The sequence below is a fragment of the Monodelphis domestica genome, chromosome 5, assembly GCF_027887165.1.
Source record: "Monodelphis domestica isolate mMonDom1 chromosome 5, mMonDom1.pri, whole genome shotgun sequence".
Lineage (NCBI taxonomy): Eukaryota > Metazoa > Chordata > Mammalia > Didelphimorphia > Didelphidae > Monodelphis > Monodelphis domestica.
The window spans coordinates 39,748,811-39,764,103 of NC_077231.1; the positions used below are offsets into that span (position 1 = coordinate 39,748,811).

The 15,293-nt window shown below is 41.1% G+C and overlaps 1 protein-coding gene across 2 annotated transcripts in view; it reads right to left on the bottom strand.

Moving 5' to 3' along the window:
• Positions 1-15,293, bottom strand: part of C5H12orf56 (chromosome 5 C12orf56 homolog) — a 123,525-nt gene that overhangs the window by 29,717 nt on the left and 78,515 nt on the right. For both annotated transcript variants that reach the window (XM_056800693.1, XM_056800692.1), the window contains exon 6: positions 7,149-7,293. In XM_056800693.1, the coding sequence (XP_056656671.1) occupies positions 7,149-7,293 (145 nt within the window). The remainder of the gene's footprint in view (positions 1-7,148; positions 7,294-15,293) is intronic.

Below are 15,293 nucleotides of genomic sequence, written 5' to 3' on the forward strand. Positions count from 1 at the left end.
GGCCCTTTTCTCTTCTTCCTTGATATTATTTCATTTGGTGATCTCATCAGTTCCCATGGATTTATTTACCTCCTCTATGCTAATAATTCTCAAAACTATGCATCTAGACCAAACCTCTCTGCTGATTTCCAGTCTCACATCTCCAACTGTCTATTGGACATCTGGAACTGGATTTCCAGTAGACATCTTAAATGTCCAGTAGACATTCTCAGAATGAATTCATTACCTTTTCCCTGAAACTCTCTGGCCTTCCTAACTTTCTCATTACTGTTCTCTCTGTCACCCACATTTATAACCTAGGTGTTGTCGTCCTTAGCCTCTCATTAGACTGTGGACTCCATGAGAGCAAGGACACCCTTCACCTTTCTCCACATCCTCAGCAATAAGTAGAGTACCTGACAGAGGAGGCACAATATCAACTGACTGACTCTAGGGACTGAAGAAAGGGATACCATGGAGTCTGTGGATGCCCAACTCTAAGGGCAGCACATCAAGTCTCACTGAAGACAGACAAAGGAAGGCATATTGGATGCCTGCTCTGTGATTCATATGAAATAATGGGAAGAGAAGTGAACTAAACCATGAAAACTATTTATACAAAATGGCAACATTTTGAAGATAAACCAAAAAACTCCCAAACTTTGACAACCCTGGATTTGAATCCCAATTCTGTCACTGATTGTCTCTGTGACCTGGAGCAAGTTGGATGACTTCTCTGAGCCTTTGTTTCCTCATCTGTAAAATCAGACAGTTGGGGTCCCTGCCAACTCTATTTATCACTGATCCTGAAGAAGATAGCCCTGGTCAATCTAAAACCCATGCAGCCTCAGAAAAGGGCAAGCCAAGTCAGTAGACCTCCACCTTCCAACGGAAGGTCTGGACCTAGAAGGGGTAGCTATGGTACCCTCAGAAAAGAAGGAGGGAATGTATGCCCCAGAGAATAGCATCAGTGGCTGAGGCTGGCTTTGCCCACCAGTGCCTCCAGGTGGCCTTAATCTTAGTCACATCTTTCTTACTTCATCTATGTCTTAGATCACTGAATGAGTCAAAGATCTTAGTTTACAATTCAGCTCTTCCATTTGTTCTGTGTGACCTTGACTTTGTTTTCCTGAACTGTAAAATGGGGGAGCTGGTGACTATTAAGGTTTTTTTCCAGTTCTAAATCTATGTTCCATGGATAAGGACTCCCACTAAGAAATTATTATTGTTTCTTGGCCAAGATACTGGAGTGGTTTGCCATTTCCCTCTCTAGCTCATTTTACAGATGGGGAAACTAAGGCAAACCAAATTAAGTTATTTTCCCAGGGTCACATAGCTAATGTCTATATCTGGATTTGAACTCAGATCTCAGATCTTCCTGACTCAGAGCTTGTGCTTTATCCTCTATGCCATCTGTAACTGCCCAAGTTCAAATCCAGTCTTAGATACTTATAATCTATGAGACCCTAGACAAGTGACTTAACCTCTATTTGCCTTAATCCATTAGAAAAGGAAATGGCAAACCACTCTAGTACCTTCATCAAGAAAGCCCCATTGATGGGGCAGTTGGGTGGCTCAGTGGATTGAGAGCCAGACCTAGATATGGGAGGTACTGGGTTCAAATTTGGCCCCAGACACTTCCTAGCTGTATGACCCTGGGCAAGTCACTTAACCTCTATTGCCTAGCTCTTATCTACCTACCTAACAAGTCACTTAACCCCTATTGCCTGGCTCTTTTGCCTTGGAACCAGTAAATACTATTGATTCTAAGACAGGTTTAAAAAGAATGTTTTTTCATTTAAAAATTAAAAAAGGAAGAAAGAGAGGGAAAGAAAAGAAAGGGAGGAGGAGGAGAAGAAAGAAGGAAGGAAAGAAGGAAAGAAGGAAAGAAGGAAAGAAAGAAAGAAAGAAAGAAAGAAAGAAAGAAAGAAAGAAAGAAAGAAAGAAAGAAAGAAAGAAAGAAAGAAAGAAAGAAAGAAAGAAAGAAAGAAAGAAGAAAGAGAGAAAGAGAGAAAGAGAGAAAGAGAGAAAGAGAGAAAGAGAGAAAGAGAGAAAGAGAGAAAGAGAGAAAGAGAGAAGAGAGAAGGAAGGAAGGAAGGAAGGAAGGAAGGAAGGAAGGAAGGAAGGAAGGAAGGAAGGAAGGAAGGAAGGAAGGAAGAAAGAAAGAAAGAAAGAAAGAAAGAAAGAAAGAAAGAAAGAAAGAAAGAAAGAAAGAAAGAAAGAAAGAAAGAAAGAAAGAAAGAAAGAAAGAAAGAAAGAAAGAAAGAAAGAAAGAAAGAAAGAAAGAAAGAAAGAAAGAAAGAAAGAAAGAAAGAAAGAAAGAAAGAAAGAAAGAAAGAAAGAAAGAAAGAAAGAAAGAAAGAAAGAAAGAAAGAAAGAAAGAAAGAAAGAAAGAGGAAGGGAGAAAGAAGGAGGAAGGAAGAAAGGAAAGAAGGAAGCCCTGTTAACAGTATAGTCATGCTATGGTCCACAAAGTCAGAGTCAGACATGACTCAACAAGTGGATGGAAAACTCCTCGAGAAGACTTATCATCTGTCTTATTCTTCATCTTCCCCAGCTTTTGGCATTGTGTTCCACAAACATAAATGTCTATTTAAATTAATTAATGCAGTTTAATTAGCTTCTTTTCCTACTAAAGAAATTCCTCCAAGCACTGAAAGTCAGCACCTTCTCTGAATCTTACAATCTAAGAATTCCCAAAAACAGAGATGCCGGACACACAGCTCACGGTCCCATAAGAGCTGCAAAGTTCCTGAGTGTGGCCCAACCAGATTAAAATGTACTTGGGAAATAATTTTGTTTAAAACCCTTACCTTCTGTCTTAGAATCAATAATGTGTAAGAGTATTGATTAGAAAAACAATCAGGGCTGGGCTATAAGGGTCACACAGCTAGGAAGTATCTAAGGTCACATTTGAACCCAGGACCTCCCATCCCTGGGCTTGGCTCTCAATCCACTGAGTCACCCAGCTGCCCCCTGGGAAATAATTACTATAAGCAAAGATAATGTTTTCAAACAAGTCAATATGTGACCCTCATGGGTGCTTTCATAAGTTTATTTAAGTGCTCAAATACAGTTTAGTGGTCCCCGTCTATTTGAGTTTGACACCACTGGCCAAGAGCACAGTTAAACAGTGTCACAGAGCCAGGAGATTTCAGGGGACGGTTTTTCTGCCTTCAAGGCCAGTTCTCTATCCATTGTACCAACAACGTCTCTAGAATCCTCTTAAATTCTGCAGTTAAAACTTGAATGAAAATACTTCTTCAAAGGGTTTGTGCTCAACAATAACAATGACAGTAATAATAACTTACACTCCAATTGGGTTTTCTAGTGACTTGATCACCTTCTTCCCTGCCTCTCGGCTTTCTGAGGGGTGTTGGGGGTGTTTTTGTGGGGTTTTTGAGCCTGGCCGGTGAGATTTCTGACGAGAAGAAAGTTTATTTCATAACAGCAATATTAAGCCTTCGAATCTGAATCCTTGGCCATTTAAATGTGCCTGTGTAATGGTTAAGTTCCCTGTCAGGGTAAGTGGCCTGAAGTTTGTCCTCAGTTAAGGGTGAGGGCAGAGGAATCATGAAGAGGCTGTGGCTGCAATTGATGAGTCAGGAGAGGAGCCAAGCCTGGGCTGCCATCTTGAAGCTTCCTTTCTTAACTAATTCTCCTTGCTAAGGAGAGGCTGAGCTCCTTTGTTTCCAGGGAAGAAAGACAGTCAGTGGTACTGGGTCCTCCAGGCTGGATGGCCTGGGGCAAGCCCCTCATGCTCTATTCTAATTAGAACTCTGGGAGATAAAGTATACATGAGGAATTCATACCATTCATGGCCATGGAAGGCCTTGCTGTCATATTCATTTGCTCAGTAATAAGAGGGGCAGGGGGAGGGAGGGAGACAGAGAGAGACAGAATCAGAGAGACAAAGAGAGAGGAAGGAGGGAGGTAGAGAGGAGAAAGAGAAAGACATACAGAGAGAAAGAGAGACAAAAGAAAGGGAGGGGAATACACAAAGAGACAGAGACAGAGACAGAGAGGGAGAAAAAGAGAATTAGAGAGAAAAAAACAGAGAAAGGGAGATAGAGAAAGAAAGGCAGATAGAGAGATAAACAGAGAAAGACAGAAAGAGGGAGACAGAAACAGAGCACGTGTGTCAGAGAGGGAGAGAGACAGAGACAGAGAAAGAGAGGAAGAAGGGGAGAGAAAGGGAGAGAGAAAGAAAAAGACAGAGAGAGGAAGATCCAGACAGAGAGACAAGAGGAAGAGAGAAACAGAGAAACAGAAGGACAGAAATAGAGAGAGACAGAGAGAGACAAAGTGAAAGGTGAGTGAGTTGAGGGAGGGAGAGAGAGAACAAGTATACTGACATTTGTGCTTAGCTGTTTCTGTGTCTTCCCCACCAGACCAAGCTCCTGGAGAGCAAGGATGGTCGTTTGTTCTGGGTTCTTTGCCTTTCTTTGTAGCCTCAGAGCCTAGCACACTGCCAGGCATGTAGCATATGCTCAGTGAATGACTATGGGACCCTGAGTAAGTCATCTGACCTCTCAGTGCTCTAGGTAACTCTTCAGGCTATAGACTGCAGGGAGGGTGCTGACCATTTAAAAATAATAATAATGATGTTTTAGAATCAGTTCTAAAGATAGAAGAGAATCAAGGGCTGGGCAATGGGGGTCAAGTGACTTGCCCAGGGTCACACAGCTAGGAAGTGTCTGGGATCCCATTTGAATCCAAGACTTCTCACTTCCAGACCTGGCTTTCTATCCACTGGGCTTCCTGGTTGCCTCTTGATCTTCATTAATAGTGGGAGTTTTCTCATGGGGAGTTCCCTGTGTCCATGAGATCTTATAACCAGTCACTATACTCTCCTTAAGGCTTCATTATATACTTTGCAAATTTTACTTCATTAGATTCTTCTAAGAATCCCAAGAGATGAGCACCAGGTCTCCATTTTATAGATAAGGAAACTAAGGCTGGGTTGGATTGGATAGTGTTTCAAATTTAGGTCTCTCTGGACTCCAAGCCCTGTACTCTCTCTTTCACTGACTTTCTTGAGGCAAGTACACAAAACACTTTCTCTTAAGATTAACATGGTTAATACGGAGTAACAACTAGGTGGCACAGTCAAGAAAACTCATCTTCCTGAATTCAAATCTTGCTAGCTGGGTGACCCTGAGCAAATTATTTAACCCTCTTGGCCCCAGTTTCCTCATCTATAAAATGAGCTGGAGAAGGAAATGGTAAACCCTTTGTAAGAATACAAATGAATAAATACTCCTAGTATCTAAAAAAATATATAGGATTTTTAATAATAAATCAAAAGGGAGGGAAAAGAAAAAAGGTTCTTTCAGTCAAGTGAGCAGAGCAAAGAGAGCCAGAGACTCCCACCTGCAGCACTTTTCCAAAAGCACAAGAGCCCTGCAGCGCGGGTCTCAGTCAAATTTATTTCCCAAGCATCCTTACGTAAAATGAAGATGTAACTTAAAAGGATGCTGGGAATGTAGCTCAGGTGTGGCAAATTTTCCACCTGCACACCCTCCTCTGGTATCTCTGCCAAGAAAACCCCCAAAGGGGTCATGAAGCAACAGAAACAAGTGATCAACAAAAGATCTAACAGAGGTGTAGGAAGGGGACACTACATCTGGTTGGGAGAAGCCAAAGGATTCAGGAAGGAGCTATCATTCCACCATGGAGAGGGGAATTAAAGGCATCTTAGGTGGAGATGATATCATGAGCCAAGGTGAGGAGGGGGAAGCTTTTTGTTTAAGTGGAACCTGAGCACAAAGCCCATGTCAGCGATTACAAAGACTTACAGAGTATTTGACATGGCAGAATGCTCAAGCAATGTTTATGGCAGGTAAAAGAATAGGAGACTCTACTTTTCTATTTCCATGCCTAGCTCTGGGGCTGGGCTTTGGCTTTATCAGCTATCTCTCCAACCCAGGAAGGTTCAGACTTTCCCACTGAACTTGGCAATGATGAAAAACCCCTTTAACTCATTTGATTGACTGGAGCCTGGCTGTGCCAGTTCAGCAGATTCTCATTAAATATCAAGTGCCCTGAGCAATGAGAATCTTGAAAGGCAGAGACAAATCGTTTAGTTTATCTATTAGTCTACAGATCAAAGTAGTAGAGTGTTCAGTCCAGTGCTAGGCAAGTAGACAATGGAAGGCTTTAAAACTCATTAAATGGGTAATGTACTGTCTCTTCAAGTTTGTGCTTACAAATTGATGGATAAATGAATGACTCATACCGCTGACCCTCTTTAAGCTATTTTCCCACTCCGTGGAGGTCTAATCCATCCAATCCATTCCTTGGATCTTCCTGTCACCAGCAGAGCCTCTGGGTATTCAGCTGCCCATGTGCCACATAACTGAGCCCAGAGGCACTGAAGAAGATGGAAAACCCCAAGAGATCCCATTCCTCCTAAAGGTGCAAAGGACAGAGCAGAGGTCAGAGGTAGAGAAAGCCTAGCCATCATATATATCCTTGTGGCCAAAACCAAGTAGCCATTCAATGATTGGCCAGTGAAGGGTTTTCTTTGGCTAGTAAAACTAAGTGACCTATGGAAATTTGTTTAACTTGACTATATATATATTTATAACGGATTTTTCTCCCTATTGCTTTCTCAGTGAGAGAAAGAAGGATGGAAAGGCGGGAAGGAGATAATTTATTATTCAGTGATTTTTAAAAATCCTGTCCAGCTCTTTGTGACCCTTTTGGGATTTTCTTGGCAGAGATACCAGAGTGCTTTGTCAGTTACTTTTCTAGGAGATAATATAGACGTCCCTAAATAAAATAAAATAACATTGAATTAAATTGAATTTTTAAAAAACTAGTTTATAGGGGGCAGCTGGGTAGCTCAGTAGATTGAGAACCAGGCCTAGAGACGGGAGGTCCTAGGTTCAAATCTGGCCTCAGATACTTCCTAGCTGTGTGACCCTGGGCAAGTCACTTGACTCCCATTGCCTAGCCCTTACCACTCTTCTACCCTGGAACCAATACACAGTATTGATTCCAATATGGAAAGTAAGGGTTTAAAAAATAAATAAAATAAAATGTGGTACTAAAAAGAGATAAGCTGTTTATTCATATAACTTTAGGTAACCATTGTGTGTTTATGAAAGCTTTACCCAAGTTCTACATTTGATGAATTTTGTCAAAGATTTTAAAGAATCACTTACTTTCCAGAAAAGCTTTCTGACAATGAAATTTCTCTGGGCTGCTACTTTAAGTTCTTCCGTTAAGCAGGCTATCCGTCCTAATGTATTGTCTTTAAGAAAGAGTTCAGATTTCAGATGACTGAATAGTTTAATCATCTCTTCAGACCTATAGGGAAAACAATTCCACAGAGTTCAGAATGTTCATAGGGGCTCTCTTGGTACCCACGACACCACTTTACATTGATTCTTAATCCCAGTTCCAAAGGAATCGGCTCTTTTGTGAGGTATCTGGGGCCTGATTAAGGGTCTTTGAATTTGTAATCCAATGTCTTGACAAAAGCCGTTTTCTCAGCCTATGCCTCATGCAATTTTCAAACCAGGAAGATTTACACTGGCCCTAAGGAAGCCTTTGAACTAGGCTGTGGGAAGTGCTGCAGAGAGATGGAACAGAGCCAAGAGAGAAGTGAGAGAGGCAGAGATGACCACGAGGTTCCTTCAGAAGCTTTGTGGTAAATGGGAAAGGATCTACTTGCCCAAAAATATTCATAGCAGCTCTTTTCGTGGTGGCAGAGAATTGGGAATTGAGGCGACCCGATGTCCATCAATTGGGGAATGGCTGAACAAATTGTGGTACATGCTGGTGATGGAATACTGTTGTAGGGTAAGGAATGACTTCAGAAAAAGCTGGAAAGCCCTTCAGAAACTGATGCAGAGTGAAATAAGCAGAACCAGGAAGATATTGTAAACAGTAACAGCAATACTGTGGAATGATCAACTGTAAGAGACTTAGCTACTATTGGCAATACAATATCCAAGACAATTCTGAAGGACTTATGACAAAGAAGGCTCTTTACCTCCGGAGAAAGAACTGTGGGAGTCAGATGCAAATAAAAACATGGGGTTTTCCCCTTATTTGGATATTTGGGGGTATGGTTGGTTTTATAAAATCATACATTTACAAAAATGAACAACATGAAAATGCATTTTGGGTGATAATACATGTATAACCCATATTGAAAAAAAGAGAGAAGCAGCTTTGTGGTGGGTCTCATGAGACCTTGGACTTGGAATGATAAGCTGGTCTCAGAGCAAGCCTCTGCTGTATGGACACAGAATTCAGACTGAGAATATTAGATCCCTTTAAGAACAAAAGATACTCCAGAAAGGTGCTCTCTCTCTCCAATTTTCCCATTGCCCCATAACTGGTCAATATCTGGCATCCATTTATTATCTGTTTCCTTTTTGTGCTTTCAGTTGTTCTGATTTTGCTTCTCGTTACATAAACTCTTGACCATTCAATTTATATATTGCATGTTTGTATTATGGTAGAGAATGGGGAATGAGTAGAAAGGGTAAGGGAGGATTCAGTGACTGGCTGAAATTTATGTAGGGACTGTTTTTTAATTGTTCAGGAAAGTCAAATCTGTTCTAGCAACAAGATTCCATCTGGGGGCAGAAAGCATTATGGAAGCTTTTTTGTTGTTTGGTTTTAGTTTTAGTTTTCTTTTTCCAGCAAATAACACTCCACCCACCCCACCCCAACCAAGGTAGAATCTTAAGTAGACCCTGAGACTTTCCTTTCTGCCCCTGGACTAAGTCAGTCATTTATTCGTTGGCAAAAACAAAATTCTGCCTATGAAGTGTGTGCCTGAGGATAAGCAATTTCTATCTACCAGGTCTCCAAAAAGAGAGGAAAGGTAGACGAGGGAAGGGAAAGTACTGGCCCCAGGTGAGGACATAGGTGTGTTCTGGGAGGATTGGCCCCATCCCTTTCCAGAAACTGACAAGTGAAGTTTATTTAGCACATTATGCAGGCACGTATGACTGCTATTCAAAGGTATCTGACCAACAACTGAAAAGGATCACTAAGCAGAATCCCATGATCTTAGGATCTACAGGGGAAACTGACTTCGAACTGATGGGATGTTCTCAAAATTCTGACAGCACAATCACAAACAACTGGAACAGCAAAAAGGGACCGTCTAAAAAGATCAACTGGGCTACCTAGAGAATTCATTGACCAACTCATTTTCAAAATGCATGTGCAGAAAGAATATATAGCAGAGGATGTATATAAATAAGGAACATGATCTGACTGTAATAATGTCAGAACCATAAAGACTAGAATAAGTTGAGCCTTACAATGAGTGCTAGAGAAAGCAAACGTGTCTCTTGAAAAAGATAAATGGGAAACAGAGGAAAAACAAAGAGTGAAGATTTAGTAGAGGCAAGATAGTTGCTTCTAAGGATCTGAAGGGTTGACAAATAAAAAGAGATCCTCCTTGATCTCAGAAGGACTGGGAGCATGAAGCAAAAACTGTGTAGAGTGGTGAATTATAGCTTGGCATAAGAAAAAATTATATATCAAAAATTTGTCCTGAATTAGAAAGGAGTGCCTCAATGGATTCTTTGAAAAGAAGTCAGTTGGTAGGAATGTTTCAGAAAAGATTCCTTCTCTCATATAAGTAGAACTCAATGACCTCTCACGGTCTTTCCAGCTAAGAGATTCTTTCCGATTGTCTGAAATTGGAATTCTGTATTGAGGAAACCTGCACCATACTGTGTCTCCTTGCTCCTTGCCAATGCCATTTACCATGCTATCTGTTCCTACTCCTTGACAAGGACACACCAGGAGGTGGGTATTCTGGATCCAGGCTGTGGTGCGCTTGAGGGTTTCAGCCAACTTTTTAAACAAAGAACCAGTCCTTATAACTGGTGTCCCTAAAATCCCATTCCAGCCTGATTAATAATAGATCCCAGAATGTCTTTAACTTTACAGCTTAGATTTATGGGCTCAAAGATAAAGAGCTGGAAGGGACCTTCAAAGCCTTCTAGTCTGATCCCAGTCATTTTACAGATGAGGAAACTGAGACTGTGAGTGGCCCAAAGTCACAGAGGTAGCAAGAGTCAATGATGAACTCTGAACCAGGTACTATAATTCCAGAGAGCTTGAACGAGACATTGCTAGAAGCAGCTAGAAGAATATAAAAGGCAAACAAATAATAAGTGCTAATATTGATATGGTGCTTTAAAAGCCAGTGTGCTTTTCACTGAATCACATTGCCTCTCAAAATGACTTCAAGAACTCAAGACCTCCAAGTTTTTTAATGGACTCTTTTGGCACAAACTCCTTTCAGGAAGATAAAGCAGGGTGACTAACCACTACCCTGTGTTAACACATCCAGAATGCACAAAGCCATTCCTACTGGAAATTAATGACTGTGACTGAGTACTAGGAGTTATCCTACCCCAAATAGGCACTGCCCCTAGGGAAGCTTGGTCCTGTGCATTTATTTTTCTCCAGGAAGCTATCAGAAATGGAAAATAATGGAAAATAAGAGCAGAGGAACATGTCCTTGCGAGCAAAGAAAGCAGTTTTGCAGCTTGGCCCCTATCCCTTGGAAGAGTACTTCAACCCCCAGTTGTCCATCCAGCCCATAAAAATGCCAGCAATCTGAAACACCAGAAAATTTTTCCCAGGGGTACAAAAAGAGGGCTCTTCCTCCCTCCACCGCTCCCATGTCTTCCCCAACCCAAGCCAGTCTAACTTTTCCAGAGTGTAAGCTCCAGGATGCTGCAATCACAGAGTGACCTTGTCTCAGAAGTTCTGCCTCAGACAACAAATATGTGATGTTGTGACCTGAGAACTTGCAGCTGCTCAATCCTGACTTAGAATCCATAGAACAGATCCAGCAACAGTCATAGAAAGCCTACACAGAGGTGATATTCTATATGACCCAAGTAGGAAAGACATTTCTTGGCTAGAGGACACCTAGAAGTGGTGGAAGGGCTATTCCACCTTCCCTTAAGGGGAGGTTGGGAAAAGTGGGGCTGAATTGGGACTGTGATAGCCCCACACCACCAAGCCAGCTCTGGACAACCATCTTGGGGAGTGGGAGGTTATGGGAGAACCCAAAAGAGACTCCATTCTGAGGAGCTAGAAGTTTATAAAAGGCAAAGCAAATCATAATGGCAAACACTGATTAACATTTGTAACACATATCATCTCAGTTGATCCATATAACCAATCCATAAAGAGGGATCAGTTTCAATCAAGGAAGTTGCCTTGTCTAGGATCATCTAGCTAGAAAATATTTGAAAGAGAATTACAAATTAGGGCTTCCTGACTCCAAGTCCTTAGAGAATCAGGGCTGTCTTGGTTTCCAATATGGCTAAGCCCCTGTTGAACTGATAGCTTCCTCAGAGACGTGAAAGGGTTCTTCCCCATCATCAAGAGCATAAACTCATAGTGACAATAGCTTTGAGCACTGACATGCATTCATCCTATATTTCACTGGCCTCTCTTCCACTTTATACTACCTATATTTTTGTTTTTTACACTTCTACCTCCCCAGTGCCAGATGAAAGGCAGAAAGAATTCCTCGTTAAGGACATTCTTGGATACTTAAGATATATATATCATCTCTTTATGTATTTTATTTATTTGTTATATCAGAATTCCTAGGGATCTTCTTCCTTCCCTCTCCTTCCCACCCTAGAGAAGACATCATTTGACAAAATATGCATATATGTATAAATAAATATATTTATGTATGTATATAACTATATCTACCTTGTTTCTATTTATCAGTTCTTTCTCTGGAGGGGGACATACACAAATCATCTCTCAAACAATATTTTTGTTGCTGTATAGAATATTCTCTTGGTTCATTTTGTTTCACTCTTTTTTTTTTTAACCCTTGCCTTCTGTCTTGAAATCGATACTAAATATTGGTTCCAAGGTAGAAGAGAGGTAAGGGCTAGACAATTGAGGTTGTAAAGATTAAAATTAATATTCAATAACTAAGTATTATATTTTTTAAAGTTTTATTAATAATAACTAAAGTGAAAGAACTACGGGGATGAAGTCCAAGGGTTTAAGATTCTAATTAATAGAAGGTTAAGTGATTTGCCCAACATCACACAGTTAGGAAGTATCTGAGACCAAATTTGAACCCAGGACCTCTTGTCTTAGTCCTGGCTCCCTAGTCACTGAACAATCTAACTATCCCTCTTTTCATTCTTCATAATTTCATGCAGGTCTTTCCATGTTTTCTAGTGGGGTGGAAAGTTAGCTACTAGGTCGTCCCACCACTATACTTAGAGAGAGGGTCTGTGGAGTAGAACAATGTGCTGCTCAGAAGCTGTCCAGTCCTAAAACAATGGAAATGTTCTGGAGATGCCTATCATGATGGCTCCTCTTTCTAGTGGCCTGTGAGGGTGAGGGGCAGAATGTCTCTTTCCCAGCATGACTATAGTCAACGTTGCATTATCTTCAGCATGACAGCTCCACGTCCACTCATCCCATTTGATTGTTTAAGTTAATTTATAACTAATAGAAGGCAAAGGTTTAAAATTTATGGAGGGAAAAAAGATTGCAGCTATAGTTCAAGTCTCATAATATGACACGTCTTCCTCTCTTTGGGAGTCTTATTCCTTTAGTCATACATTAGGAGACCTGGACTGCTTTCCCTATTGTAAATGAGCATGGTAGCCTAAATTCATTGGGAGAAAGCAAGGGTGGGCAGCTGAAACTCTCATCCCTTACTGGGAGATTTTTTCCCCTTCATTTAGGTCTGCATAAACAAGTTAATTATTCTATAAATTAATGAATAATTCTACTATTAGTAATGTGAAGGAAGAAAAAGAATTTAATAATAAGCCCTAGCACTTATATAGTTTTTTAAGGTTTGCAAAATGCTTTATGACTACATTATTTTATCCTCACAACAGCCATGGGAAATAGGTGCTATTATTATCCTTATTACAGATGAGGAAACCGAGACAGAGAGATTAAGTCATATGGAGATCATACAATTAGTAAGTGGCTCAATCTGGGCTTGAACCCAGGTCTTCCTGACTCCCAGGTCCAGCACTCTATTTACTATGCCACTAGGCTGCTTCTATTTTTTAAAGCATAAAACACTCTTTACAAATATCATGCAGCTTTCCATTGCTCTGGGTATCATTTGTAGTTTGGTGAACAATAATACCTCCCAGTAGTTCAAGTCACTTGAAGTATCTCAGGTCAGATCCCAGGCAAGCACTCTGACCCTGTAACCCATCAAACACACTTTCCTTACAATGACCCTCTGAAAAAGATGGAGTAAATCTAATCATGCCCATTTTACAAACAAAGAAATCAAGATTTTTTTTTAACCCTTATTTTCTGTCGTAGTTACAACTCTAAGACAGAAGGGCAAGGGCTGGGCAATAAAGACTAGCTCAGAGTCACACATCTAGGCAATATCAGAGGCCAGATTTGAACCCAGGTCTTCCTGAATCCAGGCCACCAATTTATCCCTAAAATTAAGATTCACAGACATGGAATAACTTGCTAATGGTCAAACGGTCAGCAAATATTCAAGTCAAGATTTGAACCGAACCTTTATGAACTGTATTAGCAGTTCTTGCAGTGGGGTCTGGGAACCCCTGGAAGGACACCAAAATTCTGTCAAGAGCTCCACAAAGTCAAAACTATTTTCCTAATATTCAGATTTTTTTCATTTCTAATATGGTAAATATCAATAAGTAAACCCCACATAAACAAGAGCTCTTTGGGGTCACCAACAATTTTTAAGAGCATATATCTGTTCAAGATAAAAGGATTGTTATACTCCATGCTGCATCTTAGGACTAGTTCTAGGATCAGGAAATGAAGCCAACTACTTTCCCAGTATCTGATAGCCAAGCAACCTCCCAGTTTGATGCCCCCAATTTGGGACCTCGGAAATAGGAAAAGAATAGGAACTACCTCCCCTCCCTATAGAACCCCTGAGCTGTGCTGATGTTCAGAGTGAAGATAGACCCAGGAGTCCCAGGAAGAGCTTGGTATGATCATGGGTAAAGTAACAGATTCCCTCCTCTTGCCAGGACCTAAACACTCTTCTACTTGACGTTTCCTTTTGACATCCTTCCTAAGCTATTCAGGAGTTGCTAATCCTAGCTTCATTCTGGGGTGTTGTTGGAATACCCTAATAGAATGAAAAGGGCTTCAAAGGCAGGACTTGTTTAATTTTTCTCTTGCACATATAGTGGCATTAATATATAGTGGCCACATACGTGCCACGTATAGTTGTTGGCATTTAATAAATGCTTCTTGGATGAATGAAAGTTAGGTGACTGACCTCTTCTAAGTGGAATGATGTTAAAAAAGCAGAATCACTCAACTCCTGCCTTAGACACTTCCTAGCTGTGTGACCCTGGGCAAGTCACTTAACCCCCAATGCCTAGCCCTTACCACTCTCCTGTATTGATTCTAAGACAGAAAGTAAGGGTTAAAAAAAAAGGTCACTCACTAAACTCATAGGACTAGATTTTCATTCCTCTCTGAGGAAAGCTTCCATGAGCAGAGCTCTCTCTAATGTCAAGCTGTATTCAAAGGTGCTAAATGTTGAGCCACTGCAACTTTAGAGTGAAAAACTTTTGTGTGACTGATCAAGGAAAGTGACATGATTAAGTGAGAAGACAAAGAGCTGGGATTCAAATCTCAACTCTTTCCTTTACTACCTGTGTGATCTTGTGACAGCTTCTTCAGGATTCAATTTTCTCATCTGTGAAATGACCAGATAGCCTCTAAGGTCCTTCTAAGCTCTGAACTTTACTGAAATTTAGACTTTAGGAATCTCATACAGAACCATGGGGCAAGGCTCCTTCTGCAAATAATTCTCTTAAGCAAGTACTTTGCTTACACCCTGTTTAAGATGAGAGAGAGAGAGAGAGAGAGAGAGAGAGAGAGAGAGAGAGAGAGAGAGAGAGAGAGAGAGAGAAGAGAGAGAGAGGAGAAAGAGAGAAGAGAGAGAGAAAGGGAGGGAGAGAGAGAGAGAGGAGAGAGAGAAGAGAGAGAGAAGAGAGAGAGAGGAGAGAGAGAGAAGAGAGAGAGAGAAAGGGAGGGGGAGAGAGAGAGAGAGCTAGGGAGGAAAAAAGGAATGAAAGAAGGAAGGAAGAAAGGGAGAGAGAGAAGAGAGAGAGAGAGAAAGGGAGGAAGTGGGGGAGAGAGAGAGAGAGAGAGCTAGGGAGGAAAAAAGGAATGAAAGAAGGAAGGAAGAAAGGGAGAGAGAGAGGGAGAGAGGGAGAGGAGAGAGAGAGAGAGAAAGAGGGAGAGGGGGGGAGGGAGGGAGGGAGGGAGGGAGAGGGGAGAGAGAGAGAGAGGAAGGGAGGGAGAGA